A 26,608-nucleotide genomic window follows, 5' to 3' on the forward strand; every position below is an offset into this window, starting at 1 on the left:
ATCTTCAGTGATTTTGGAGCCCAAGAAAGTAAAGTCTGTCACTGTTTCCATTGTTTCCCCATCTATTTGGCATGAAGTGATGGGACCAGATGCCACCATGATCTTGGTTTTTTGAATGTCGAGTTTTAAGCCAGCTTTTTCACTCTCCTCTTTCACCTTCATCAAGAGGCTCTTTAATTCCTCTTCACTTTCTGCCATAAGGGTGGTGTCATCTGCATATCTGAGGTTATTGATATTTCTCCCAGCAATCTTGATTCCAGCTTGTGTTTCTTCCAGCCCAGTGTTTCTCATGATGTACTCTGCATATAAGTTAAATAAGCAGGGTGACAATATACAGCCTTGATGTACTCCTTTCCCAATTTGGAACTAGTCTGTTGTTCCATGTCTGCTTCTAACTGTTGCTTTTTGACCTGCATACAGGTTTCACAGGAGGAAGGTAAGGTGGTCTGGTATTCCCATCTCTTGAAGAATTGTCCAGTTTGTTGTGACCCACACAGTCAAAGGATTTAGCATAGTCAATGAAACAGAAGTAGATGTTTTTCTTGAATTCTATAGCTTTTTCTATGATCCAGTGGATGTTGGCAATTTGATCGCTGGTCCCTCTGCCTTTTCTAAATCCAGCTTGTGCAACTGGAAGTTCTCGGTTCCCATACTGTTGAAACCTAGTTTGGAGGATTTTTAGCATTACTTTGCTAGCATGTGAAATGAGTGCAATTGTTCAGTAGTTTGAACATTCTTTGGCATTGCTCTTCTTTGGAATTGAAATGAAAACTGACCTTTTTAAGTTGTGTTGTCACTGCTGAGTTTTCCAAATTTGCTGGCATATTGAGTGCAGCACTTTAACAGCATCATCTTTTAGGATTTGAAATAGCTCAGCTGGAATTCCATTCTGCTGCCTTGCCTGTCAGAAAACCCCAAGACTGCTGTGGACCCCGATTTGTCACTCTGAATGATGGCTCCTGCCCACGTGCCAGGCTCTGCTCCTGGCTTGGTGGGGACACTGACTCCCACCGCTCATCCTTGGGCACTGAAGAGGGCTCTTCTGTTTGGCTTTCAACAGGTGATGTACTTCATGACGCTGCAGAACTACTCGGGGGCCCTTGAGGTGGTGAACCAGATCACCATCGCCTGCGGGAACTTCCTGCCTGCCTTGGTCCTAAAGATGCAGCTGTTCCTGGCTCGGCAGGACTGGGAGCAGACACTAGAAATGGGACACAGGTGAGGGGTGTGGCTGACCTGCTGCTTCCTTCCTTTGCCAGTGGAGGGGACTAATTGGTCAATTGGTCCCCTCTTACGCAGTGGCAGGATGGGAGATACTGTGTATTTGATGAAACAAGCCATAAAAGTCAACATTGTCAGTGGAAGTTATGAATAGTGATATGGTCACATTGAGGGTTGGGGAGCAGAGGGAGGATGGACGTGAACTAGGCACTCACTTGTCATAGCAGGAAGCCAGCAGTGGAGACCTATGGTGGGCAAATCAAGAAATAGGCCTCTTGGGACTTCCCTGGTGGCCCACTGGTTAAGACTTTGCTTTTCAAAGCAGGGTGTATGGGTTCTATCCCTGGTCAGGGAACTAGATCCCACATGCCTTGTGGCCAAGAAACCAAAAAACGTGGAACAGATCAGTACTGTAGCAGATTCAATAAAGACATTAAAAATGGTCTACATCAAAAAAACATCTTTTAAAAAAAAATTGGAAAAGAAATAACCCTATCAAGCGATCTAAGCGTAGTGTTTAGGAGAGAGACAGAACTACCAAAGGAACCCAAGGCAATAAGAGTTAGAGGTAAATAGCAGTTGTGTCTGGGAAGAATAAAGGCAGAAAGGAACTATTGTAGTATGTAATTTTTAAAACTGGGGGTGTGATACACATTAATAAAAACTGTAGGTAACAAAGGTCATTGCCTGAGAGAAGACTTTAGTAGCAAGCTGAGTGTACCAGGAAGACAGCAGAGGGAGGATTCCAGTCCAGTTCCAAGTATAGGGTGATCCTGAAGCACTTTCCCTGTGAACAGAGATAAAGATGGCTTCAGGGGAGGGATGTTTGATGGAGGGTTTTTGAAAATGGAATTTTCTAGATAACTGAAGCTTATCTCTTTAAACTCTACCGCTTTAGCCATTTTTATCACAGTAATTATAAAACATACAGTACTCATTTTTTTCCTAAAAAGAGTTCATGGACTGTTTTTTTCTGAATGATCATGAGTCACCAGTACAGTTCAGTTCAATTCAGTCGCTCAGTCATGTCTGACTCTTTGTGACCCCATGGACTACAGCACACCAGGCTTCCCTGTCCACCACCAACTCCCAGAGCGTGCTCAAACTCATGTCCATCGAGTCGGTGATGCCATCTAACCATCTCATCCTCTGTCGTCCCCTTCTCCTCCTCCCTTTAGTGTTGCCCAGCATCAAGATCTTTTCCAATGAGTCAGTTCTTCGCATCAGGTGGCCAAAGCATTGCAGTTTCAGCTTCAGCATCAGTCCTTCCAATGAATATTCAGGACTGATTTCCTTTAGGATGGACTGGTTTGATCTCCTTGCAGTCCAGATTGTGTGTTTGTGTGTGGGGGTGGAATACAAACATACCTGTTCCTACCTCTTCCTCCCCTATGGAAGGATGATAACGGGAATTGGAGTCTCATACACAGGCACTGGTAGGAAACTGAAAGTGACCCCAGCCTGTGCCAGGCCTGGGCGGGCCCTCAGCGGCCTCTCTCACAGCTGGCTGGTGTCCTTGGCAGGAACTCCTGGATCAAGAGCTTGCTTTGGAGGCTCCGCCTGGGGTCCACCAGATACCTGGAAACACCTGGCTGAAGGCCTTGACCGTGGGTCTGTGCTGCCTCCCTACCCAGGTCCTGCTGCCCAGACCTGCAGGCAGACAGTGTATGGTGTCCACGGGTTGAGCCCAACACCTGACACCTTGCCTCACAGAGGGTTCCCCAGCTCGTAGACTTCTCTCATTGCTCTTTATTTATTTGTGGTTGCACTACTCAGCACACAGGATTTTAGTTCCCCAACCAGGGATCAAAACTATGCCCCCTGCAGTGGAAGCAGTTGCTGTTGTTCAGTCGCTAAACCACGTCTGACTCTCTTTTGACCCTGTGGATTGTAGCCTGCCAGGCTGCTGTGTCCATGGGGTTTCCCAGGCAAGAATACTGGAGTAGGTTGCCGTTTCCTTCTCCAGGGGATCTTCCCAACTTAGGGACTGAATGCATGTCTCTTGCATCTCCTGCACTGGCAGGTGGATTCTTTACCACTGAGCCACCTGGGAAGCCCATATGTTTCATTAGTTTCATGTAGTTTATAGTTTCAACATTAGAATGGATCACAGAGTTCTAACCACTGGACCACCAGGGCAGTCCCTCCCCCATTGCTCTTTAAATTTCTGCTCTCTGTAGATGTGTTTCTCTTTTCAACCCTAATATTGTTCATTTTTTCCTTCTCTTTTAATTCTCTCCACCAATGTTAAAATAATTTGTTTCTTCCATTAGTCTTGTTAAAGAGCCAGCTTTGAGTTTTGTTGATGCTATGTTATCCTTGTTTTCTAACTGATTAATTTCTGCTGTTTATTATTTCCCGCTAACTACCTTCTGTGGAGGTACTCTGTTGTTATTGTCTAACTCTTGAGTTGGATGCCTGGCCATTCTTAATCTTCTTTTAGAAGATAAGCATTTAAGCCTATGGACGTCCCTTGAGGTACCATTTAACAGTGTCTACGCATCTGGATATTTCAGTAGTATCTCCAGTATCATTTGGTTCTGCGACTTTTCTAACATTGGTTCTGATTCTTTTTTGGTCCATATGTCTTTTTTAAAGTTTTTTTTTTTAATTTCTAAATTATGAAATTCACAGTGCCTTCAAAATCATCATAAGTGCCTAAAACTCTTTGAACGTTGACTGCGCCTAGTTGTGTTGAAAGTTGATATGTCAATTAGAGTAACTGTTAAGCAGAAGGGACCATTCCCTGATCCAGCTGAAAAATATGAAATTTCCTATAAAGAAACAAAATCTTGAAAATTCCAGGGAATTCCCTGGTGGCTCAGTGGTAAGGAATCTGCCAGCCAATGCAGGAGACATGGGTTCGATCCCTCGTCCAGGAAGATCCCAGATGCCCCACAGCAGCTAAGCCCGTGGCCCACAACCTCTGAGCCTGTGCTCTGGAGCTCACAAACCCCAGCTACTGAAGCCCAAGTGCTCTAGAGCCCATGCTCTGCAACAAAAGAAGCCACCACGATGAGAAGCCCACACACCACAACTAGAGGGTAGCCTGTGCTCACCACAGCTCAGGAAAAGCCCCTGCGGCAGCAAAGGCCCAGCACCGTCAAAAATAAATAAATAATTTTAAAAAAGAAAGAAAACTCTGTAGTGTGATCAGGAGCTGTGTCTTCCCAGTGACACATGATGGAAACCAAAGTTTCCTTTCCATCTGACAGCTGCAGACTGACCCCCTAACCCCCTGACCTTGGTACCACAGTCATGCCTGTGTTATTTGGGGTATAAATAGGTTTCTGTCATGAAGCCACCCCCAAATAAGGGACTTAACATAAAAGGTTATTCCTCTCTCAGGGAAAAATTTGGGTGGTGGGCCAAGACTAGGATGCTTAACTCTCTAGGGTACCAGGCCCCCTCTTCCTGCTGTCCTATTCCTAGGATGTTGCTCACATTGGCCCACATTCTAGCCAGCAAGGAGGAAAGAGAAGAAATGGAAGGCATGCTGTAGGGACACCACTGGATATACCCTGGGCACTTTCACTTGCATCCTATTGGTCAGAACTTAATCACATGGTCACACATGAGCTGCAGAGGGAAGCTGGGAAATGTAGTCTTCATTGCAGTAGCCCCATGCCCCAGCAGTTCAGCAGGTTCTATTAAAAGGAGAAGGGGAGGATAGATGTTAGGAAGACATTCACAAGATGCCACCACACCATTCTAACCTTGCCTCTGAATGCTCTCAATTCATGTGGCTCCTCTTCCTACTTCAGAATCCTCGAAAAAGACGAAAGCAATATCGATGCCTGCCAAATTCTAGCTGTGCATGAGCTTGCAAGAGAAGGAAACATGACCGCAGTAAGTTCTTTCAAGACTCAGAAGTTGAACCTTGAAACCAACACAGCCAAGAAGGGACCCTTCACAGCACCTCCACCCCCAAGGCCTTGGAGGGGGCTCCCTGGGACTCAGCTCCCTACCCCCATCCACACACTTGGGGCTCTGGTTTGGTCTTTGAGCCACACAGTTCAAAAGGCCGGCAGTGAGGCTGACACCCTGCTCTGGTTCTGCCTCATGTTACCTGTGTGACCCAGGCAGGTGTCTCCACCTGGATGAGCCCCAAGATGCTCATCTGTAAAAAATGGAGATAATTCCACCCACTCTGTGCAGTTGTTATAAGGTCCAATTACATGACATGTAGGACGACTGGGAGCAGAGCCCAGTACACTACAGTAACTTGCTCCATTTTAACTGATAGAAGTCACGATTGTGGTTTGTTGCTGGTTTTGGTTTTGGTTTTGTTTTTGCCATGCCGCATGGCTGGTGGGATCTTAGTTCTGTGACCGCGGATTGAACCCAAGCCCACAGTAGTGAAAGTACTGAGTCCTAACCACTGGACCACCAAGGAATTCCCATGGTTGTGTTTCATGTTTCGGGAAATACCTTTTTTTAAGGAAATGGTTAGGATTGTTCAGCTATCGACCAGGCAGTACCTGGCCCCATGGGCTTCCCAGGTTGCTCAGTGGTAAAGAATCCACCCGCCAATGCAGGACACGTGGGTTTGGTCTCTGGGTCCCCTGGGTCAGAAAGATCCCCTGAGGGAGTAAATGGCAACCCACTCAAGTATGAGAATCACATGGACAGAGGAGCCTGGCAGGCTACAGTCTGTGGGGTCACAAAGAGTCAGACACAGCTGAGCAACTTAGCATGCACCTGGCTGTAAACTTGCTCCTAAGACTTGTAGTTTTCCAGAGAATCCCCAAAGAGTCCTCAGATGCAGTCAGAAGCACCTCAAATTCCTAATGAAAACCTCCATGCCCAGACATGTTCTTATTTTCAAAAAGAGTTTGTGTCTTCAGCGAAAACCCTGCCTTCTGAATAAAGACATTGCCTCTGCAGAGAGTGTGACCAGTCAAGAGGCCCTAAGGGGTCATGGTGAAAAGAGGAAGTTTCTGGTTCCTTTTGCCCAGCTCTGAGGTTATGGATTTTGTGGGGTGGGGTGAGGTGGAGGGCATGGTCTGTGTTTGGTAGGAACCCTCGAAAAGGGCCCTAGCCCTGTCTCTGGGTGAAAACAAGGGAATAGGCCTGTCCTCAGCTCCCTGAGAACCTGGGGCCCTGAGCAAACCTTCCAAGGGCCTGGCCTCATGGTTAGGCCCAAGGGCAGTTAGCATTTAATGCCCCTCCTTTGCCCCCATTTCAAACCCTGGGATCTGCCCCTCACCCCAGCCCGGGCTGCACAGTCCTAAGCTTGCAGAGAAGATCCACCCCACCCCACGTTCTCTTCTGGTACTTCTTTGCAGCTGCGGGCTAAGAACTCCCTACCCCCACATAGTGAGTGGGCAGAAGAGTCCACGAAAGAACACAGGTTTTGGACTCAGTCAGCCATCTAGATGGCTGGATAACCTTGGTCAAATGACCTTAACCTTTCTGACCCTTCATCTGCTTGACTGGAAAATTCAGTTACACTGACTTTCAGAGTCCCTGGGAGGATTCACTGGAATGACAGAGAAGCATCAATGTGGTGACTCAGGTGAAAATGGAACAGAGGTTGGGGGCCAGAGACCCACCCTGATGGTTTGCTCCTGGGCCAGCCCAGGGGGTTTGCAAGTGGCTGGGGGGACTGCTGTGTGTGCACCATACAGCTGGCTCCTGGCGCTGTTTGCGGGTGTCTCAAAGGGCAGCTGCTCTTCCCGGATTCGTGAGTAAAGGGGCAGTGCTGGCTCTGGGGGGAAAGCCCCTGTGGGGCTCCAAAGTGATACTGAAGCCTGGGCACACCCATGGCCAGTTAACTCTGAACCTCTAGGGTTGGCGTGGGGGCCCAAGTGTGTTTACGATCTCTCAGCTGGTGCTCCAGGCATCCGCCCTTGAGAACCTTTCCCCACTCCCGTCTTACCTACTGCCTTTGACGCTGTGTTTTTTTCTTGCAGGCTGCCGAGCATGTTAGGAATCTGATTAAGGCACTGGAAACGAGGGAGCCCCAAAATCCAAGCCTCCATCTTAAAAAAATTCTTGTGGTGAGCAAACTGGTAAGAAAGCTCCTCCCTGGTTTCTGACCTAGCGCATCTTGTCTTGTTCCCAGGGGAGATCTGTGGTCCCCCAGAAGCTCCCTCAGGACCCTGCCCCACCCCTCTCTGGCTTAAACCTGACCTCTCAGCCTAGTGGCCCAGGCCCTGGGGCCCCTGCCTGCTTCCGTCCTATCACGGTATCAGGTGGCCTCTGGGTCCTATGCCCACGTTCCCTTCAGAGATGCTGTGAAGACCATGGAAGTGAGATCTGGAAGTGCTCTCAGAGTGGGAGGCGCCCTGTTTGGGGAAAGAGGGCAGCGACACAGCTGTGGAAGAGCAGGGTGCTGGAGCCCCCAACTCCCATATTCTTTTTGCGGAAGAGACCCAGGGAGGCCAGCCTGCCTAACCCTCTCTGATGCCAGGCATGGTGCAGACAGAGCAGGCTGCCAAACAGCCTGTCTCTGTCACAACCTTCAGCCCCAGAGCAAAATTTACTAGAAGGGGGACTTCCCAGGTGGTCCCATGGCTAAGACTCCACTCTCCCAATGCAGGAGGCCTAGCTTCAACCCCTGGTCAGGGAACTAGATCCCGCATGCTGCAGCTAAGAGCTCACATGCCACAACTAGAGAGCTCCTGTGCCCCAACCGAAAAAAAGAAAGATTTACCATAAGGAATTGTCATAAGAGCAGGGGCAGCTCTGGGGAGTCGAATTCCACTGGGATACCCTCTTTCCCTCCATCTCTGTGTCTGATTCTCTCTGCTCATTCTCCGTGCATAGCAGGGAGTGTGGCTGCTCACAGCCCTCAGGGCCACTTCCCATCAGTGCAACACCAAGAGTTCCCTTCATGCCGCTTCAGTTTGTGAAAAACCTCCTGGTGATTTGTTGGACCAGTGACTATGGCCAGACATGGGGCTGAGTTCCTCAAAGGGCTCCATGCCTGGAAGCGGTTCCACACATGTGGCCACCAGGGTTGGGGGGATTCTTTGGGAGCTGGACAGCTACCTGGACACACGGTACTTCTTGGGCTCTCCTGAGAACCCCCTAGTCCTGCCAAAGTGTCCCCCGTTTGTAACATGGCCTTGTTTAGGCAGTGACTGGAGTGACTGGAGTGACTGGTTTCCCCATCCCCATGTCTGTTCCTTTCAGTGTGGGAGGCACCAGGCAATTCTGCAGCTGGTGTGTAGCTTCATCAAACGAACCTTCATGGCTACATCCTCCGACGCCCACATGGCCACCGAGCTGGGGTACCTCTTCATCCTGCAGGACCAAGTAAAGGAGGCGTCTCTGTGGTACTCGGAGGCCATGAAGCTGGACGAGAGCAGCGTGGCTGCCTTGACAGGTATGTGCAGGCTGGACAGGGAGGGAGGTGGCAGGCTAGGGGATGGGAGCCAAGCAGGGTGGCTCCATGAATCCAGAAGAGAGGGATTGGCAAGCATTCTTCCCAGAGGGTGTATGAGTTCGGGGGTACATTGTAGGACGGGGTGCCTTTCGAGGCATCTACACATATAGACCTAAGAGGCACAGGAATTCTCGAAAGCAGCAAAGCCATTCTCATCTCCTTCAGATCTCTGATAGCCACACTCTGCCTGACCTGCTGGGTCAGCCCTGCCTCCTCTCAGGCCCCACCAGGCCAGCGCCCCTCCTCCCCACAGCCGCTCGCCTCACCTCTGTAGACCTCCCTCTTCAGGCCCCCGTGCTGAAAGGCCACCAGAGTGAGTAGTTTTGAGAGTTTTGCTTCCCTATGTGTTCCAGGGCTTCCCTCCCACTTTATACAAATGTCGAGTGAATTTTCCAGAGCCCAGTTTTCTTTTTTACACAAAGCTCTCAAATCTGTGGTCTCTAGTGAATCCTGACACAGAGGTATTTGATTTTAGTGGAGGCAGCCTCGTGATCAGTGCCCCAGGCAAGCCGGCTTCCTGCCCCGGCTCCGAGGAGTTGTGTCTTTTGGGGCAAAGTCACTTCTCGCTAAACTCCAGGCGCATCTGTGTGGCACAGTCAAAAAAGCAATCCAAGTGGTTGGTCTTGATTTCTGGTTCAGTGCATCAGGCTGACTTCTCGTTCACTGCTTCTTCCTCCCTCCCCAAATCCCCCCAGAGTCACGGGTGACATTTTAAAAAGATGGTGAGTCCCTGTAGCAGCCCCAGAAACAGGGTAAGGTGCCTTTGGTAGACCAGGAACTCTGAAGAACTTTGCATTTCTAGAAGATACAAAGCAGATTACATTCAATCTGGAAGCTCTGAGCAAGTCTAGAAACCTATAAGCCAACATGGGCCGAGACGGGGCAGCTAAAGAAACGAGTAGATCAGCTTTCCCCAGAGGGCTCCAGGAAAAAGAAAAATTAAACAAACACAAGCTTGGGGTTCCCAGAGGCTGGGAGCAAAATATGTCATGGGGTCATCATCGAGATAACAGGAGGGTTATTGGAAGCCCAAGAACGGGATCAAGGAGACTCTTACCAAGTGGTGGGACGGGACAGAGCAAACCAAAGCTCCCCATGATGTCCCACCACCAGCAGGGACATGAAGGACAAAAAACTTAAATGCCCAGCACATAGGCAAAATCCCCTGCCAACGTTCCTCCCCCAGGCTGAGTCCTGGCCCACTTCCTCAATTCAAGGGAGAGCCCCTGCTGGTTAGCCAAAAGGGAAGTCCACACACTCCAGCCGGGCCTGAGTCCACGCATATGTGTCCTTGACGCATCCATCTTACCTGGCCCATCTGGGAAAATCAGGGGCCTTAACAGTTTGAGAAATCTTCCCTGGTTGCTAATAGTCATCAGTCTAGTCCATTTATAAATCTGCTGGCAGTTTGAAAGAGGGGCCAAGTGGAACATGCAAAGCAGTGGCCCCCTGAGTAACAAAGTTAAGGCCAGATACAGAAAAGACTTTGTCCCCAAAACACCTCCTGTGTTGGCTGACTCTAGAGTCTATTAGGTCTGTGAGTAAAGAACATGCCACTAGGAAAAAAATACAGATAACAAAAAAAAGAGTTGCTGAAAATTAAAAATATGATTTTTGCAAAGTAAAAATGTCCATAGATGAGCCAAATAGTGGGACAGATATGACTGAAAACCAAGATGGTGGTGAGGAAGACAGTCAGAAATAAATGTACCCAAATGGTCAAGGAATAAATTGTAAAAGAAGAATAGTAGGAACAGAAGGGATTTGTCCTCCTAACATCAAAACACATCAAAACGAGAGTAGTTAAGGACTTCCTTGGTGGCTCAGCGGTAAATAATCCGCCTGCCAATGCAGGAGATACAGGTTCAATCCCTGATCTGGGAAGATCTTGCGTGCCTTGAAGCAACTAAACTTGTGCACCACAACACTGGGCCTGTGCTCTAGAGCCTGCGAGCCACAGCTCCTGAAGCCTGTGTGCCGTAGAGCCCATGCTCTGCAACAAAAGAAGCCACCACAGTGAGAAACCAGTGCACCACAACTATAGAAAAGCCCACACAGCAACAAAGACACAGTACAGCCAAAATAAAAATAAAAAATTATTTTTTTTAAAAAAGAGAAGTAAAAAAAAATAAAATAAAAATAAAATAAAAAAGAGAAGTCAGTTTGAGGCCAATCCTGGAATAAACAAATAAATCAACAGGATAGAAACAGGCCTTATGATAAAAATAACATTTCAAACCAATGGAGTTTCAATAACTCATGGTCAGATACCTGACTATTCTTTATGAAAAAAAAAAATAAAGGTAAATGCCCACTTCACATTATCCTTGAAAATAAATTCTAGATGACTTGGATATTTAAACATAAACGTTAAATTGGACTTGGGTTGCCTGGGGGAGTCTAAGCATAACTACAAACTTAGAAGTTCTAAAGGAAAATATTTGACCAATTTGACTATGTAAAAATTTAAAACTACTGGATGGCAAAAAGACAGAGGAAAAATAGTTAAAAGGTAAAAGACAATCTAATGGAAAATGTTTGTAACAAGGAATATATATAAAGAGAATATAAATATATATAAAGAGAATAGAGAGAGATAAAAATCCATCCAAAGAAAAACAGGAAAAAGCTATGAACAGGAAATTTATAGTAGAAAAGGCCACTAAATATATAAAAAGATGTCCATTTTTCCTAAAAGAAATTTTTTTAAAAAGTGAATTAAAACAAGTTATTCACTCTTTAGCATGGTAAAGAGTAAAGCACGTTTGTAAGATCGTGGGGAAAGAAAAAACACTTCCAAATTCTTGACAGTAATATTAATTCAAATATCCTTGGAGGGCAAGCGGGCCTTATCTATCAAGGTTTTAGATGTACATGCCCTTTGACCCATCAATTCTACATAAGGAATTAGAACACACAAAAATGTTGACCATGGCATTGTAATATTTAAACACTGAAAACCAACGAAATGTGAAATGAGGAGTCCCTCAATAGTGCAGTAGTTAAATAAATGGTTACATCCGCAGTGAAATATTATGTCACCATTGAAGAGAATGGGATAATTTGTATGAACAGATGGGAAAATACACTATACACTAATAACATACAAATGCTTTGCAAGATGTTTGAAGAAATACACTCCAATCTGTTCATATTGATTCTCTTTAGAGAAAGACACGCTGAAAGCCAGAACATGAGCTGGGGATGTTTTCCTTGCCCTACGATTTGAATGCTTCTCCATGAGCGCATACCTCTCCTTGAGTTTATGAAGACACGGGAATGGGTCCCTGCCGTCCACTGTCCCTTGGCCTGCTGGCTCTGCCACAGAGCTGGCTGTTCATCCCAGTTCTGTCCCCTCCCAGGGATCATCTGGTGCCAGATCTTAGACGGCCACCTGGAGGAGGCCGAACACCAGCTGGAATTCCTGAAGGAGGTGCAGCAGTCCCTTGGGAAGTCTGAGGTCAGAGTTCTGTAGGGGCCGGGGTAGCTCTGGGATCCCACCCCTGCCACACCCCCGCCCTCCTCCCACCCCATTTCCAGTAGGACAGCCACGATGGCCTTGGACTTCTGCTTCTCCTTGGCCTGCCAGCTCTGCCTGAGGGCATTGCCTCCAAGACCCAGGCCTGCTCCCCACAGGTGCTGGTTTTCCTCCAAGCCCTCCTGGCGTCCAAGAAGCACAGTGGGGAGCAGGCCACAACGCTGCTAAAGGAGGCCGCCGAGCTGCACTTCTCCAGCATGCAGGCCCTCCCCATGAGCTCCGAATACTTGGAACGGCTCGACCCCATCTTCCTGGTCTGCATCGCCAAAGAGTACCTGGTGTTCTGCCCCAAGCAGGTTAGAGGAGGGCGCTTCTTTGTGGGGCGGGGTGAGGGGGGGTGTTGGACTGGAGAACATGTCTGGGCAGAGGCAGGACCTACCTGGCCAGTCACTAGGCTGCTTGAGCCTCAGGCAGTCGGGGAGCCCAGTGCTTTTCACATTTGCATGTGCAACATGCCAATCACCCAGGAAGTGGGGCACAAGCCCTGCATCTCCCAGGCGATGCTGATGCTGCTGGTCCAGGGACTGCACGTGAGGAGTGGGGCGCTGGCCTCTGTTCATCCCAGGGAGGAACTGGGCTCCCTTTTCTCCCAATGTCTTCTAAGAAGTATTTTGGTCTTTCCTTGTTTGTCTGGCCTTCCCAGACAGTTGAGATTCCCTGTGGGCAAGGATCATATCTTACATGCCTTAATATCCCTCAAGTGCCTTGTAATGCCATCCCACAAATATCTGTTGAGGGCACCACCATGTGCCGGATGCCATGCTTGATAAGAGGGACTCCGCAGTGAACAAATAAAGTCCCCCATTCTGAGGAGCTTTTGCTCTTGGACTAAGTAGTACAGAGTGGATGGTAAATATGTGTGTGGAGCATGAAAGTGTTAGTCATTCAGTCATGTCCGACCCTTTGCTACCCCATGGACTGTAGCCCACCAGGCTCTGTCCATGGGATTCTCCTGGCAAGAATACTGGAGTGGGTTGCCATTCTCTTCTCCAGGGGATCTTCCTGACCCAGGGAATTGAACCTGAATCTCCTGCATTGCAAGCAGATTCTTTACCATCTGAGCTACCAGGGAAGCCCATACTTGTGGAATAAAGTAAAATAAAGTAAATAAAAATAAAGTAAATAAAGTAAATAAAAATAAAATAAAGTAGGATAAAGTAAAATACGTGTGGAAAAAAAATCCCTTCACTGAGAGTGTTTTTCTTAGAATAGGACAAACCGCACAGCCAGACCCTTGTGTTCCTACAGCCCCGGCCTCCAGGCCAGATCGTGTCTCCCCTTCTTAAGCAAGTCGCTGCGATCTTGAATCCTGTAGTCAAGGCGGCACCAGCCCTAATCGAGCCACTGTATGTGATGGCCCAGGTCAAGTATCTCTCAGGTGAGCCAGTGAGTCCTTGTGGCTGGTGGGGGCCCTGGGTGAGTGTCTGCAGGCTCCCTGCCTGGGATACTCCCCACACACCCCCTCACCCTCACAGTCACCAGGTGGGCCCACTGTTCCCAGCCTCCGACACCCCTGACTCCTCACCAGCAGGGGTCTCTCCCACCCTCCCTTTTGCTGATTGCTTACTTGATCTGTGCCAGCTGACGGTCACTGAACTTGATGATGCACCAGCACTGCTCTGATCCTAGGGGACAGCAGTGCTCAGAACAAGAAAAATTCCACCCTGGAGTCTGTGTTCTAGTAAGGGTACGTGGACATCAAGCATAGTGTTGTTGTTAGGACATGATGGTGTGATGGAGAAAATGAAAGCCAGGGAGGGGATGCAGGGGTGGCAGTTTTTAAAAGGCAGTCAGGAAGGCCCCGAGGGAGGGGGAACCCTGTGCCATTAGACTCTCAGGGCCTCATGGGCCAGAACGGTCCCCATCCAGCCTCTTCTATCTCAAGGCCTGGATCCTGGAGAAAGAGGGAAGGATGGGGAGAACCCTTGGTGGGGGCCTGTTGTGCTCTCTGAAGTCTTTGTTCCCCGTGACCTTTCACCTCATCTGCTTGAAAGCCAAGCTGATCTCTGGTGTCCAGAGGCTTCAGAATGGCATGGAGCGTCTGTGCGCTCTGCACTGTATGGGTTGCACTCTGCCTAGAGCTCCTGGTCTTCATCCTCAGTCCTCCCAGTGTTCATCGGAGTGCCAGGTTTACCCGCTGCTTCAAGGTCTCCTGGGTACAAAGTGAGGGGAGGTCCGCCTCCCCCACCACACACCAGCGCACGCGCGCGCACACACACACACACACACGGATGCTGGCAGATACCAGCGCTTTAGGGACAAAGCAAGGTCTCCAGCTGCTCAGGTTGTCGTGGTGACACCTTCACATTTCTGCAGCACAACTGAAGGAGCAGGGAGTTTGGGACCCAGAGGCAAGTGCTTTCCACCCACTGGGTGATGGACCCCAAGCAGGAGCTGTTGAAGGACCTGGCAGTAGAGGGAGGAGGGTCTCCCACCAGCTCACTGTACTCTGCCCCTGAGTTGCCACTGCCTCCCACTTAGGGCCAACCTGGCAGCAGGAAGGCCTCTGGGCCCCAACATGCCAAGGCATTCAGAGCTCAGTCTCAGGAGCCCATGGCCCTGGACACAAATACTGGCTTTGTCCCTTCGGAGCTGAGTGACTTACATCACTAAAGTTTCAGTCCTACATCTGAAAGACGGGCATGATAATACCAACTTGGTGGGGGTGGGCAGACATTAAACCAGCCTTTCTAAAGTACTTTGCCTGTGTTGGCACAGAGCAGGTGCTTCTCAAGTTGTGGCTGTCATGGTTGCTGCTATTATTAGGTTTTGTTCTGCTCTTAGGTATGGGAATTGAGACTTCAGTGTTCCCCTGAGCCTCCAGATGGAGCAGTGAAGTGACTTAGCCATCTCCCTGAGGGTACAGAAGGATGGGAGGTGTCAAACCAAGGTTTGAGTCTCCTGGCTGTTGTTTGGGTCAAGGCAAAAACTAATAGTAGTTCTAATTTTAGGAAGATACCTTTGAGTCAAGCTGAACAGACACTGGATAAAATGCCAAACTTGTGTATTTCTGGGAAACAGGACACGTAAAATTCCTTCTGCCTTTACGTGGTGGATCCTGAGAGTCCCCAAGGATCCCTGGATGTAGGGGTTTGTTTCCTGTTTCTAGGGGAGTTAGAGCATGCCCAGAGCACCCTGCAGCGTTGCCTGGAGCTGGACCCCACCTCCGTGGACGCCCACCTCCTCATGTCTCAGATCTACCTGGCTCAGGGCAATTTTGCCATGTGCTCCCACTCCTTGGAGCTGGGCGTCAGCCACAACTTCCAGGTGGGTGTCCCCGATGCCCTGTCACTGCTCAGCATCCCACAGTCCCACAGCTTCAGCCCCTACTCGCCTTGGGAGAGTAGCCCCAGGAGCTGCCAGAATCCCTCATCCCCTTCCGCTGGCCCAAAGGCAGGGACTGGCCCCATGGGATCCTGTGGCTTTCTCCCCTCCGGGAGCTGGAGCCCCGCACTCGGCTGATGCTCCTCTAGGTCCGAGACCACCCCCTCTACCACTTCATCAAGGCCAAGGCCCTCAACAAGTCGGGGGACTATCCAGAAGCCATAAAGGCACTGAAGATGATCATAAAATTACCAACTCTGAGGACGGAAGAGAACAAGAAGTTCCGTGGGCCCTGTGTGCACCCCAGCGAGCGGGCGTCCATCTTACTGGAACTGGCAGATGCCCTCCGGATGAACGGGGAGCTGGTGAGAAATGCCCTGCTCTATTCTCTTGCTGCTGGAGCATGCTGGAGGGCCAGGGTAGGCCTGGGAACTAGGCTCTTTGATTCTGGCTGGTGTTTCCTTGCACTTTATTTTAGCTTTTATTCATTTGGGAGTATCCCTCTCCCCTACTTTAAAGGCTTCAGTGGCTCCCATACCCTCAAGATAAACTCCAAACCCTCCTGAGTCCTGCATGATCTGTCCCCTGCCGACCTCACTGTCCCCAGAAGGATGTCAGGGATGCAGAGCGCAAGGCCCACCAGGGCCACCACATGAGGTTGTGCAGGTTGGGCAGTGCACCTCTCCAGTGGATGCCACTTATATCACCTTGGAGTTTTGCAGTGTACAACCTGCTCAACTGTATGGGGCAGCCCTGGGACCTTGGAGGGTCTGGCTGGGCAGCAGGACCAAAATGGGCAAAGAGAGTAACTTTGTTAGAATAATCGAGAGTACAAATGCAATGAAGATACAATTCAAATATACCTTCATGTGCCCATTTCCATGGCTAGAGGAGCCTGGCAGGCTACAGACCATGGGGTCGCAAAGAGTCAGACACAACTGAGTGGCTAACACTAACCATAATATTAAAACACCTTTGACTGAAAGCAGGAAGGTATAAGGAGATGCGTCCATAGGTCTCTCATAGGAAGAAATGACCATCAGACTTTGAGGCGCTCAGGAACAAGTTCTCACAGTCAGGCATTTCATGTCCCCCGGCTGGCCCTGCCCTCCAGGAACAGTGGCCCTCAACACCGAGAGACTCTCTTTCTCTCTCTCCCTCTGTCTCCTTCCGGCTGCTCTAAAGTGGTGATGGGCCATCCTCTCCCTGGCTACCAGATGTGGTGGGTGACAGCAAATGGAGAGTCTGTTGGGTTTCCTTGTCTCAGCACGAGGCCACCAAGGTCATGCAGGATGCCATCAATGAGTTCAGCGGCACGCCGGAGGAGGTCCGCATCACCATCGCCAATGTGGACTTGGCCCTGAGCAAGGGGAACGTGGACCTGGCACTGAGCGTGCTGCAGAACATCACGCCCAAGCAGCCCTGCTACATGGAAGCCAAAGAGAAGATGGCCAGCATCTACCTGCAGACCCGCAAGGATGCCTGCCTCTATATCGGGTGCTACCGGTGAGCCCCGGGCGGCACACGGACAGCCCCGGCCCCAGTGGCATGTCAGGAGCGTTTTCTCCAGATCGTCTTCTTTACCCTGGGGCTTCAGAATGTGTTCTCAGAGTGTGTTTGACAAAAGTAGGGGATTTCCCATGATGAGAATCTGAGTGTGAGCGGTCGGTCAGTGAGGCCAACCTGCTGCTGAGTTGGGAGGACACAGGAGTGAATCTTCCTGAGTTCTGCTTGCCCCTCATTATGGTTCGCATCCTGGTGGGAACCATGGTTCTGCCCCAGCCCCTGGCATGGCCTGCCCTTGGGGAAATGTTCAGTGACTTGGATGTAACCAGTGTGAGCGAAAGAGGATGGAGAGCCGGCATTGGGAGCCCTCAGAGGTTTTCTCTACAATTTGACGTTGGGACCTCAAGGGTACCTTTCCTGTCCCCTTCCTCAGGCAAAACTCCATCTAGGCAATTCAGGAGGAAGGGGAGGTGATGCCATGAGCAGTGGGAAACCAATAAACAGTGAGATGACATGGTCTCATTGAAGGTTTAGAAAGAGTAGGCTGGGACTTCCCTGGTGGTTCAGTGGTTAAGACTCAGTGCTTCCAATGCAGGGGGCCTGAGATCAATCCTTGGTCAGGGAACTAAGATCCCACATGCCACATGAGGCTTGGCTGAAAAAAAAAAAAACAGGCTGCCTCATGAAGAACGTTCTAGGTGTTTGGGGTGGAGGCCAGAGGAGTGGGTGAAAGTCCTGGCCATGGTCCAGATAACAGATGAGGAGAGCCTGAACTAAGGGAGCTAGCACCATGTCCCATCTGAGCCAATAAGTATTGGGTGATGAATAAATGAGTGAATGAATGGGTGTCAGACAGAATGAGTGAGAAAGAGAAGAGATGGATTCAGGAATAGGAACGATGCACCAAGCTGAGCTAAGGTTTTGGTTACTCTTGCAGGGAGCTCTGTGAACATCTGCCTGGCCCCCACACCAGTCTGCTGCTGGGTGATGCTTTCATGAACATTCAGGAGGTGAGTGAAGGTCTCGTGACCTCACCTAGTGGCCGCCCCCTCCCCCGCCCCCTGCCCAATCTCGCTTCTCCGGTAAGGGAGGAGAGAGAGATGGCAGACCCTTTCCCCACCAGCCAGAGAAGGCCCTGGAGGTCTACGACGAGGCCTACAGAAAGAACCCACATGATGCATCCCTGATCAGCAGGATTGGGCAGGCTTATGTGAAGACCCACCAGTATACCAAGGTCAGGCCATGCTGGGGTAGGAAGGGGCGGGGAGGGCCAGCCCAGCAGGGAAGATGGAGGAGGGTGCTTGGGTGGGAGGCTGGATGAAAGGGGAGACCCCCCTGAACAGGGTGCCAAGGAGAGGGCTCAGCAACTCCCCACCACTGCCTAACACCTGCCGAAGCTGAGGCTTGAGCCCTGTGCCAGGCAGGAGGCCATTGCATATGAGGCTTCTGTGTTCTGGAGGGCTACACAGGCATGGTGATTGCAAGGGTAGGGGGAGGGACACAGTGTGAGGAGCCCACGTATAAAAACAGACCCGATGCCCATATTTCCTGTGTGCACTAAGGCAATTAATTATTATGAGGCCGCCCAGAAGATTAGCGGACAGGACTTTCTGTGCTGCGATCTGGCCGAACTGCTTCTGAAGTTAAAGAAGTTCAACAAAGCAGAAAAAGTTTTGAAGCAGGCACTGGGTCATGACTTCGGTGAGCGCACCCTAACTCGCTCCCCTAGCCTGCCTTGGAGCAGACACACTCCCTCTTCTCCTGCAGGATGGGGCAGCTGGACAGGCACTGGCTGGAGCTCTGAACCCAGCCCCCACCACCCCCCCAACCCCCCACTCCCCAGGGGCCAGGAAACACAACTTTGAGTTTCCATTTTGCAGTCAAAGACATCCCATCCATGATGAATGATGTCAAGTGCTTACTTTTGCTGGCCAAGGTTTACAAGAGTCATAAAAAAGAAGATGTGACGGAAACTTTGAACAAGGTAATTGACAAGTAGACTCAAGCTCTCTATCTGCCATTTCCTGATGGAAGCTGAAGATAGGACTGCAGGTCTGGAAGGCTCCAGGCCTGGTCCTCTAAAGAGGATCTAGCTTACACCTCTGACATCCAGCTTCCATTTATCCCCCGACCCTTGCTCTTTTATTGATTGTGCACGGAAGTGCTTGAAACCCGCCTGGACTGGACTGGAGAAGGCAGGGAGGAAGACAGTGCCTTTGTCCTCAAGGATGCTTGTGCTGTTAATAATAGACAATGCCAGCAGCTCTCATGCATTGAATGCTCTGTGCTGAGTTCTGTACTAGGCTTTTTGCCTTATTTAATTCTCACAGTAGCCCCTTGAGCTAAGCACTGTGACATTTCTGTTTAACAGATAAGGCTCAAAAAGGTTAAGAAATGTACCCAAAGTCACACTGCTAGTAAGTGGTGGAGCTGAGATTTGAACCAGGTTTGGCTTGTCCAAACCCATAGTCTCCTGCTGGGAGTGCTGTGTGCTTGCTCAGTCGCTTCGTTTGAGTCCGCCTCTTTGCAACCCTCTGGACCATAGCCCGCTAGGCTCCTCTGTCCATGGGATTTTCTAGGCAACAGTAGTGGAGTGGGTTGCATGCCCTCCTCCGTGGGGTCCTCCCAACATAGGGATTGAACCTGCATCTCTTACGTCTCCTGCACTGGCAGGCAGGTTCTTTACCACTAGCGCCACTGAGAAGCCCCTGCTAGGAGACTCCTGGCCATTTTTTCCCTCCTCTTCACTCTTTCTACCCAAGGGTGTGGCCTGGCACTTGCCCTTGGGCGTGCGCCTGTGGTTGTAGACCATCTCTGACTGCTTGACGTGACTTATCCCTGGGGTTTCCCACTGGATTTCCATTCCTCAGTCTGGCCTTCAGGGAACCCTGGGCTGATCTGTGCCCACTACCCAAAACTTAACCCCAGCCTCGTTGTTTCCTCTTAATGCTCTCTGGCTACTCACTTGATCACTGTTATGTCGTGGCTATTTGTGGGGGCTGCCTCAAATTCCCAGCAGGACTCTATTCAAAACAAATGCACCCAACAAAACACAGCCTGTGCTGAACACCTACTGTGTGCCTGTTCTAGCCTGTTGGACAGCTGAGATAGATCAGACACGGTGAGTGTCAGGTGTGATGAAACAGGTAAACGAGCCAAGTACAATGGAGTGTTTTGTTGTTTGAGAGCCTTTGCTTCTGCTCCTGCCCCCGCGGCAGTGCCAGTTCGCCTCCTGGGTACTCAGCCAGCAGCCTTGCCTGTCCAGAGCGACCCAGATTTGCTCAAGGGGACCTGAGATGCCCTTGCTTAGATAGCTAGCTCTGAGATGAGAGCTTGGAGGCTTGCTGTGAATTGGCCTGAGACCTGGCACATCAGGCTCTGGGTTGCTCACGCAGAGTTTCCTGGTTTCCCTAGGCCATGGACCTCCAGTCTCGGATTCTGAAGCGTGTTCCCCTGGAGCAACCAGAAATGATCCCCTCCCAGAAGCAACTGGCAGCCTCCATCCACGTCCAGTTTGGGGAATACTACCTGGCAGAGAAGGAGTATGCCAAGGCAATGCAGTCTTATAAAGATGCCCTCTCCTACACGCCTATTGACAATAAGGTGGGGTCCTTGGAGCGAGACCCTTGTCCTTGCCTTGGGGCACAAAGTCTTGCAGAGCTCCCTGACTATGGATGGAAGCTGGTTCCTTCTCTGTGGTTTCCTGCAAGGGGCACAGACCCCTGGTGTAGGCGGGCCTGCTGATCTCAGGGCCCTCACCCACTGCAGCCCTCGGTGGCAAATGTAGCATTTTCAGGTCCCCCTTGCAGGTGGGGAGAGGACATTGTGGCTGCCAGGGGCTTTTCTGGGCATAAAGCCCAGGCTAAGCTTCCAAGGAGGTTTAGGGTCACGTGAGACGCATGGCACCAGGCAGGAAATGGTGGCTGGAGTTCACTCGAGGAGAGAGATGAAGAGCTTAGTGACAGACCCATTCATTTATTTAACAGATTCCCAATATGTACAAGCCAGGTACTGGGCTAGGACTTGGAGATGCAGTGGGGAAGACAAGGTCCCTGCCCCGGGCGCTAGGTACAGACAAGTACATAGGCAGTTCTAATAGCATGTGATACCCTCAGCGGGGTCAGGACACTTGGGAACTCAGATGAGGGGTACCTGTCCCGGAGCCTGGGGCGCAGAGGGCTTCCCAGAGGAGAAGAGTTCAGAGCCAAAGCCGAAGGATGAGTATGAGCTCAGCGGGTCTCTGCCTCTCAGCGGTTAATTAGAAAAAGTCATGACGATATAGTACTGGGTGGGAGAGGGGGAGAGCCAGAGACATCATCCCAGGGGGTCAGAGACATGCGTTCATGCTTTGAAGGCAGAGCTGACAGAACGTGGGTGTGAGAGGCCAAGGCCTGGGTGCCCAGGCTCTCCCACGACGCACATGGGCCGGTCACTGTCTCGGGGCCTGTCCAGGTGGTGCTGGAGCTGGCGAGGCTCTACCTGCTGCAGGGACACCTGGACCTGTGTGAGCAGCACTGTGGCGTCCTCCTGCAGACTGAGAAGAACCACGAGACAGCCTCCGTGGTGAGAAGCTGTGGGCCTGGGTCCCCATGGCCACAGGGCGGGCTGCTTCCTAGCCCGGTGACCCCGGACGCCCGGCTGACCCAGTCCTGCGGGGCTGTGGGGCCGCAGGGGACTCAGCACTGGATCTGTCACCCCGGACGGGGAGGGGTAGGCTGGCAGCAGGGGGCAGCAGCGACCTCCCTCCTGGGCCACATCCGAGGGGAGGGGGTGAGGCTGATTCACTCCAGGGGAAACCACACCCGCTGGTGAAGGCCAGGCTAGGACAGGTTCCTGGGGCTTCGGGAACTGTGAGGAAACAGCCCTCCCCAGTCCTACCCCTCTCTGCCCTGTCACCCGGACCACCTCCAGGGCTGTCCCCAGTGGAGGTGGGTAGCCCCCATTCTACCCCACTGCCCGCATCTGGCAGTTCTCAGACATGGGTGGAGGGGCTGGCTCCACGGTGTCCACCTCGGGTTTTCCTTCCTCCTTCCATCCTCACCCCCACCCCTCTCCCTAGGCTGTCCCGCCTCCTGTGGGACCTTCTCCCAGTGCCCAGAGATGCTACTTAGGAAGTTCTCTCCTACCTTCCCTCCTTTCCTGTCCCTGCTTCCCACCACAGCCTCCCCACCGCACCCATGCAAGCTGCTGTCTCAGCATCATGTGTATTCTGATAGATGATGGCTGACCTGATGTTTAGAAGGCTGAAATACGAAGCTGCCATCAACCTCTACCACCAAGTCCTAGAGAAAGCACCAGGTAACTAACTGCCTGCATCAAGCCTGCCCACCACGACTGCCTGTGTCAGTTCCCACCCAGCAAGGTCTGCTCTCGCCTAGAAGGGTGAGCCCTCTCCCCTCCTTCCTGACCGGGCAGAGGAAGCCCCTTCCTCTCTGATTGTTCCCAGAGAGGCAGGAAACTGATAAAGTCCCAGTGGAACGTGCTGGCCCTTTCCCAGTCCAAGGGGCCAGTTCCTGGTCCCAGGCAGGGCAATGCTTGGTCCTGCCTGTCTGTCCCTAAACCCCAGACACCGTGGCTCAACCTAAGTTCCCCTTGGGAGGTCACAGCCTCCTGGAGGTGGCTAGAAATTCTCCCCTGACATGTAGCTCTCTTCCCACTCCTATAGCATAAAACCACCCTGTCTTGCTGGGGAAGGGGCCAGACACGAATAAGAGGCTTAGGCTAGAGCTCCAGCCAGGCCCATGTCAGTCACCCAGAGGCCCAGCAGATCACAGCTGTTAGGAATGCAGGTCTTGGAGCCAGGCCTTCTAGGTCTGAATCCTGGTCTTCCACTTACCTGATGTGAAACCTTTGGCAGATTACTCAAATTCTTGGTGCCTCACTCAGTCTTCTCATCTATAAAATGGGAGCAATAAGATTGACTACTTCATTGTGTCTCAGTGGAGCTGCTGGGATGGCCATGTTCAGCCCAGACTGCTAGTGTCTGCTAGTCCTCTCTGCTTCCCCCTACCTGATTCAGCTACTGGTTATCACAAACCACAGGTTTGTGATATCACAGGTTATCAGAAACCTGGAGGTTTCTGCTTTCTTATTTTAGACAATTTTCCTGTATTGAACAAACTAATCGATCTGCTACGAAGAAGTGGCAAACTTGAGGACGCCCCTGCCTTCTTTGAATTGGCCAAGAAGATGTCCAGCCGGGTGCCTTTGGAGCCAGGGTTCAATTACTGCAGAGGCATCTACTGCTGGTGGGTTGGGGTGGGTGTCTTGGCAGGTGTGTGTAGGTGTGTTTAGTCACTCAGTCGTGTCTAACTCTTTGCGACCCCATGGACTGTAGCCCACCAGGCTCCTCTGTCCATGTGATTCTCCAGGCAAGAATACTGGAGCAGGTTGCCATTCCCTTCTCCAGGGGATCTTCCTGACCCAGGGATCGAACCCAGGTCTCCTGCATTGCAGGCAGATTTGCTACCATCTGAACCACTAGAGTGTAGGAGGCTCTCCCCAGCAGATGCGCTGGGGTTTGGCAGGGAAGCCAAAGCTCAGCTTCCACATTGGGAAGTGGGGAGACCAGAGATCCTGCCCTTGCTTTGCACAGATTCTCGGAGTGACCCCTGAGTGTTCCTGTTCTCCCTGGGCCTCAGTTTCCCTATCTGATTCTTGGTGTTACTCTTCTCCACTGCAGGCACATAGGACAGCCCAACGAAGCCCTGAAGTTCCTAAACAAAGCGCGCAAGGACAGGGCTTGGGGCCAGAGCGCCACCTACCACATGGTGCAGATCTGTCTGAACCCAGACAATGAGATCGTGGGCGGAGAGGCTTTCGAGAACCTGGTGGAGAGCAAGTGAGGGCCCGGCTGGCTGGGGGTAGGGAGGGAAGGAAGAAAGAGCCCTTGGCCTCTGGATTGAGGTCTGGCGAGGGCCTCGTGGGCAGGCCAGGCCAGCGCCCTCCTGCTCACCCACAGCTTCACCAGCAGGAAGGAGTTGGAGCAACATGGCGTGCGCACCGCCGAGAAGCTGCTGCGGGAGTTCTACCCACACTCGGCCAGGGGCCATACCCAGCTGCGGCTGCTGCAGAGCCTGTGCCTGCTGGCGACCAGGGAGAAGGCCAACGTGGAGGTTGCGCTGAGCACCTTCATCGAGATGGCCCAGGCCGAGGTGCGCTGGCTGCCAGGACGGGCGGACAGGTGGGCAGCATGTTGAGGCGGAGGGCCGGGCGCAAAGATGCCTGCTTCCCACCTGCACAGAAGGACAGCGTTCCCGCTCTGCTGGCCATGGCGCAGGCCTGCTCCCTGCTGAAGCAGGTCCCCAAGGCGCGCACGCAGCTGAAGCGTCTGGCCAAGGTCCCGTGGGCACTACCTGAGGCTGATGACCTGGAGAGGAGCTGGCTCCTGCTGGCCGATATCTACTGTCAGGGCGGCAAGTTTGACCTGGCCTCGGAGCTGCTGCAGCGCTGCGTGAAATACAACAAGGCGAGGGGTGCACCGCCATTGGGGCTGTTGGGGGGATGGTGTGTGTGTGAGAGGCACTGGGGCTTTTCAGGCAGAGATGCAGGGATAGCAATGAGATGAGAAAAGGCAGGACAGGAGGGGTCCCGTGGACTGCAGAGCAGGATGGGAAAGCAAGGCAAGAGGAAGCAAACAGGGTCCAGCAGCCTGCAGTGGGGACACAGAACGGGGAGGAGAGATGAGAAGGGTTCAGGAAATGGAAGGGTAGCATGTAAGGAGTGTTTGGTTGGGTCAGGAGGGGCCTGTGCAGGTCAGAGATGGAGGGCAATGAAGGCAGGGGTCATTCCAGTGTAGGAATAGCTGAGAAGAGGGCACCCAGTTCACCCTCTTGTCAAGGCAGGAGGTACTGCTGGAGTCCCTGATGCTTCGGGTTACTTCACCCACTGCCCAGCTCTTGCCCCCACCGGGTCGCACCCTGCTCTGACCGGCTTTCCCTGCAGTCCTGCTGCAAGGCCTACGAGTACATGGGCTTCATCATGGAGAGGGAGCAGTCATACAAGGACGCGGCCACCAACTACGAGCTGGCCTGGAAGTACAGCCATTACGCCAACCCTGCCATCGGTACAGCAGTTGGGCAGGCATGCGTGCATGCAGGAGGGACCAGGGCCGGGGGGACCACCCTCCCGACCCCACAGCACAGGGCCTGTGTTCTGTTTGTGGTGGGAACCAGAAGGGCTCTCGGGTCATCAGAGTGCCACCCATTGTCTGTATCCTCCCTACACCTGGACAGGCTTCAGGCTCGCTTTCAACTACTTGAAAGACAAGAGATTCGTGGAGGCCATTGAAGTCTGCCATGATGTAAGCCCCTGACAGTGGTGGGATGGGGGGATGTGGGGCTTGGTGCAGTGGCAGGGAGCCCAGTCTGATGTTTCATACCCTTTCTTTCTCTGTCCCAGGTCCTCAGGGAGCACCCCAACTACCCTAAAATCAGAGAAGAAATTTTGGAAAAGGCCCAAGGGTCTCTGAGGCCCTAGCTGTGGTCAGTGGGAACCCGGGAGGGTGGAAACTATCAACCTACAAAAGTTCCATGGAGGGGGTGGCAAGTGGGTCAATGGAGAAAAGAGTCAGAAAGTAACATGTTCTTCCCCATTTCTGTGTGTGTGTGGTTTATTTGAATCAAGCCTAATCTGGTCTAAAGGACATCCCAAAGCTTTAGGTTTTTAAGGCACAAGGAGTAATTTGACTCTGAGGAAGAAAGATGTCAACCAGCTTAACTTCCCCTGGGTTCACTGGGCAACTTCTAATGGACCCCACTTTTATCCCAAACTCTCAGGGGCCAAAAGGTAACAAAGAGGTGGTTCAAAAAATACTCTTAATATTTTTCTTTCAGCCCATACCATCCCCTCTCCTCTGTGGTCCCCAGAAGCCTGAATTACAGAAGCAACTGCTCCTCCCTGCCAAGCTGCCCACTGGCAGGGGGCCCAGACAGGCCCCCTCTGTCCATACATTCTGCCTCCTCCTCCTCAAGGCTTCAGCAGGCCTCTGCTGGTCCTTACCAGTTTGGGAATTTGGGACAGACCTGATCACTCTTGCTTCGGGCAGGAAAAACACATCCCAAGAAAAACTAGCTCTGCGCTTCAGCTTCAGTAAAAGACAGTGGCCAACTAATTCATCTTCCAGGAACCCTTTAACACCTAAGGGGACAAAAGCAGGGGTCCCTTTGTAGATGCATAATGTTTACAGTAACTGGCAAGAGGGTGACAGAGGTCACCTTTGCTGTGCTCCCAGTACCTCTCTTCCTGTTTTTCAGGATGGCAGTAATGGGCCAGGCTGACCGCAGGGGAAGGAGCTCTGAACTGGGAGTCAGGAGGCCTAGAATCTCCCCGTGTGACCTTCCCCTCTGGGTATGTGTCCCCATCTGTGGCAGGAAATTAGACTAGATCTCTGTGTTCTCAAATTATGGTACAAATCCCTGCCAATGATATACAGCAAACATCTGAAAGTTTCATAACGATGTGTTTAAATATCATCCTTATATAATAGAGAAAAATAGCACACAAACTCATGAATTTGTGAGTGCTGTTACATAGAATACTTCTCACTCTTAAGCATATTGATATAATTGATAAAAAGTAAAATATTTCATGGGCTTCCCTGGTGGCTCAGTGGTAACGAATCCACC

At 51.3% G+C, this 26,608-nt stretch overlaps 1 protein-coding gene across 40 annotated transcripts in view; it reads left to right on the top strand.

The window, feature by feature from the left end:
• The window catches only part of TTC21A (tetratricopeptide repeat domain 21A), a 41,393-nt gene that overhangs the window by 7,485 nt on the left and 7,300 nt on the right, over positions 1–26,608 (top strand). For 2 of the 40 annotated variants that reach the window (XR_014064629.1, XR_014064630.1), the window contains exons 6-30: positions 1,061–1,218; positions 4,986–5,070; positions 7,137–7,235; positions 8,362–8,554; positions 11,977–12,074; positions 12,251–12,448; positions 13,365–13,530; positions 15,262–15,419; positions 15,626–15,841; positions 16,744–16,982; positions 17,920–17,992; positions 18,106–18,216; positions 18,545–18,683; positions 18,863–18,966; positions 20,397–20,585; positions 21,435–21,545; positions 22,199–22,280; positions 23,080–23,230; positions 23,665–23,823; positions 23,944–24,136; positions 24,226–24,450; positions 24,927–25,047; positions 25,217–25,284; positions 25,383–25,465; positions 26,237–26,330. Coding sequence is in view for 34 of the 40 variants with exons in the window: in XM_081527411.1 (XP_081383537.1) it covers positions 1,061–1,218; positions 4,986–5,070; positions 7,137–7,235; positions 8,362–8,554; positions 11,977–12,074; positions 12,251–12,469; positions 13,365–13,530; positions 15,262–15,419; positions 15,626–15,841; positions 16,744–16,982; positions 17,920–17,992; positions 18,106–18,216; positions 18,545–18,683; positions 18,863–18,966; positions 20,397–20,585; positions 21,435–21,545; positions 22,199–22,280; positions 23,080–23,230; positions 23,665–23,823; positions 23,956–24,136; positions 24,226–24,450; positions 24,927–25,047; positions 25,217–25,284; positions 25,383–25,460 (3,423 nt within the window). In the remaining 6 variants the exon portion in view is untranslated. Of the gene's footprint in view, positions 1–1,060; positions 1,219–4,985; positions 5,094–6,717; positions 6,728–7,136; positions 7,236–8,361; positions 8,555–11,976; positions 12,075–12,250; positions 12,470–13,364; positions 13,531–15,261; positions 15,420–15,625; positions 15,842–16,743; positions 16,983–17,919; positions 17,993–18,105; positions 18,217–18,544; positions 18,684–18,862; positions 18,967–20,396; positions 20,586–21,434; positions 21,546–22,198; positions 22,281–23,079; positions 23,231–23,664; positions 23,824–23,943; positions 24,137–24,225; positions 24,458–24,826; positions 25,048–25,216; positions 25,285–25,382; positions 25,576–26,236; positions 26,488–26,608 lie in introns of those variants that run through there. The other 38 variants (XM_081527420.1, XM_081527443.1, XM_081527423.1 and 35 more) reach the window with 35 other exon arrangements.

The sequence above is a fragment of the Giraffa tippelskirchi genome, chromosome 9, assembly GCF_054371585.1.
Source record: "Giraffa tippelskirchi isolate mGirTip1 chromosome 9, T2T-mGirTip1v1.2.pri, whole genome shotgun sequence".
Classification (NCBI taxonomy): domain Eukaryota; kingdom Metazoa; phylum Chordata; class Mammalia; order Artiodactyla; family Giraffidae; genus Giraffa; species Giraffa tippelskirchi.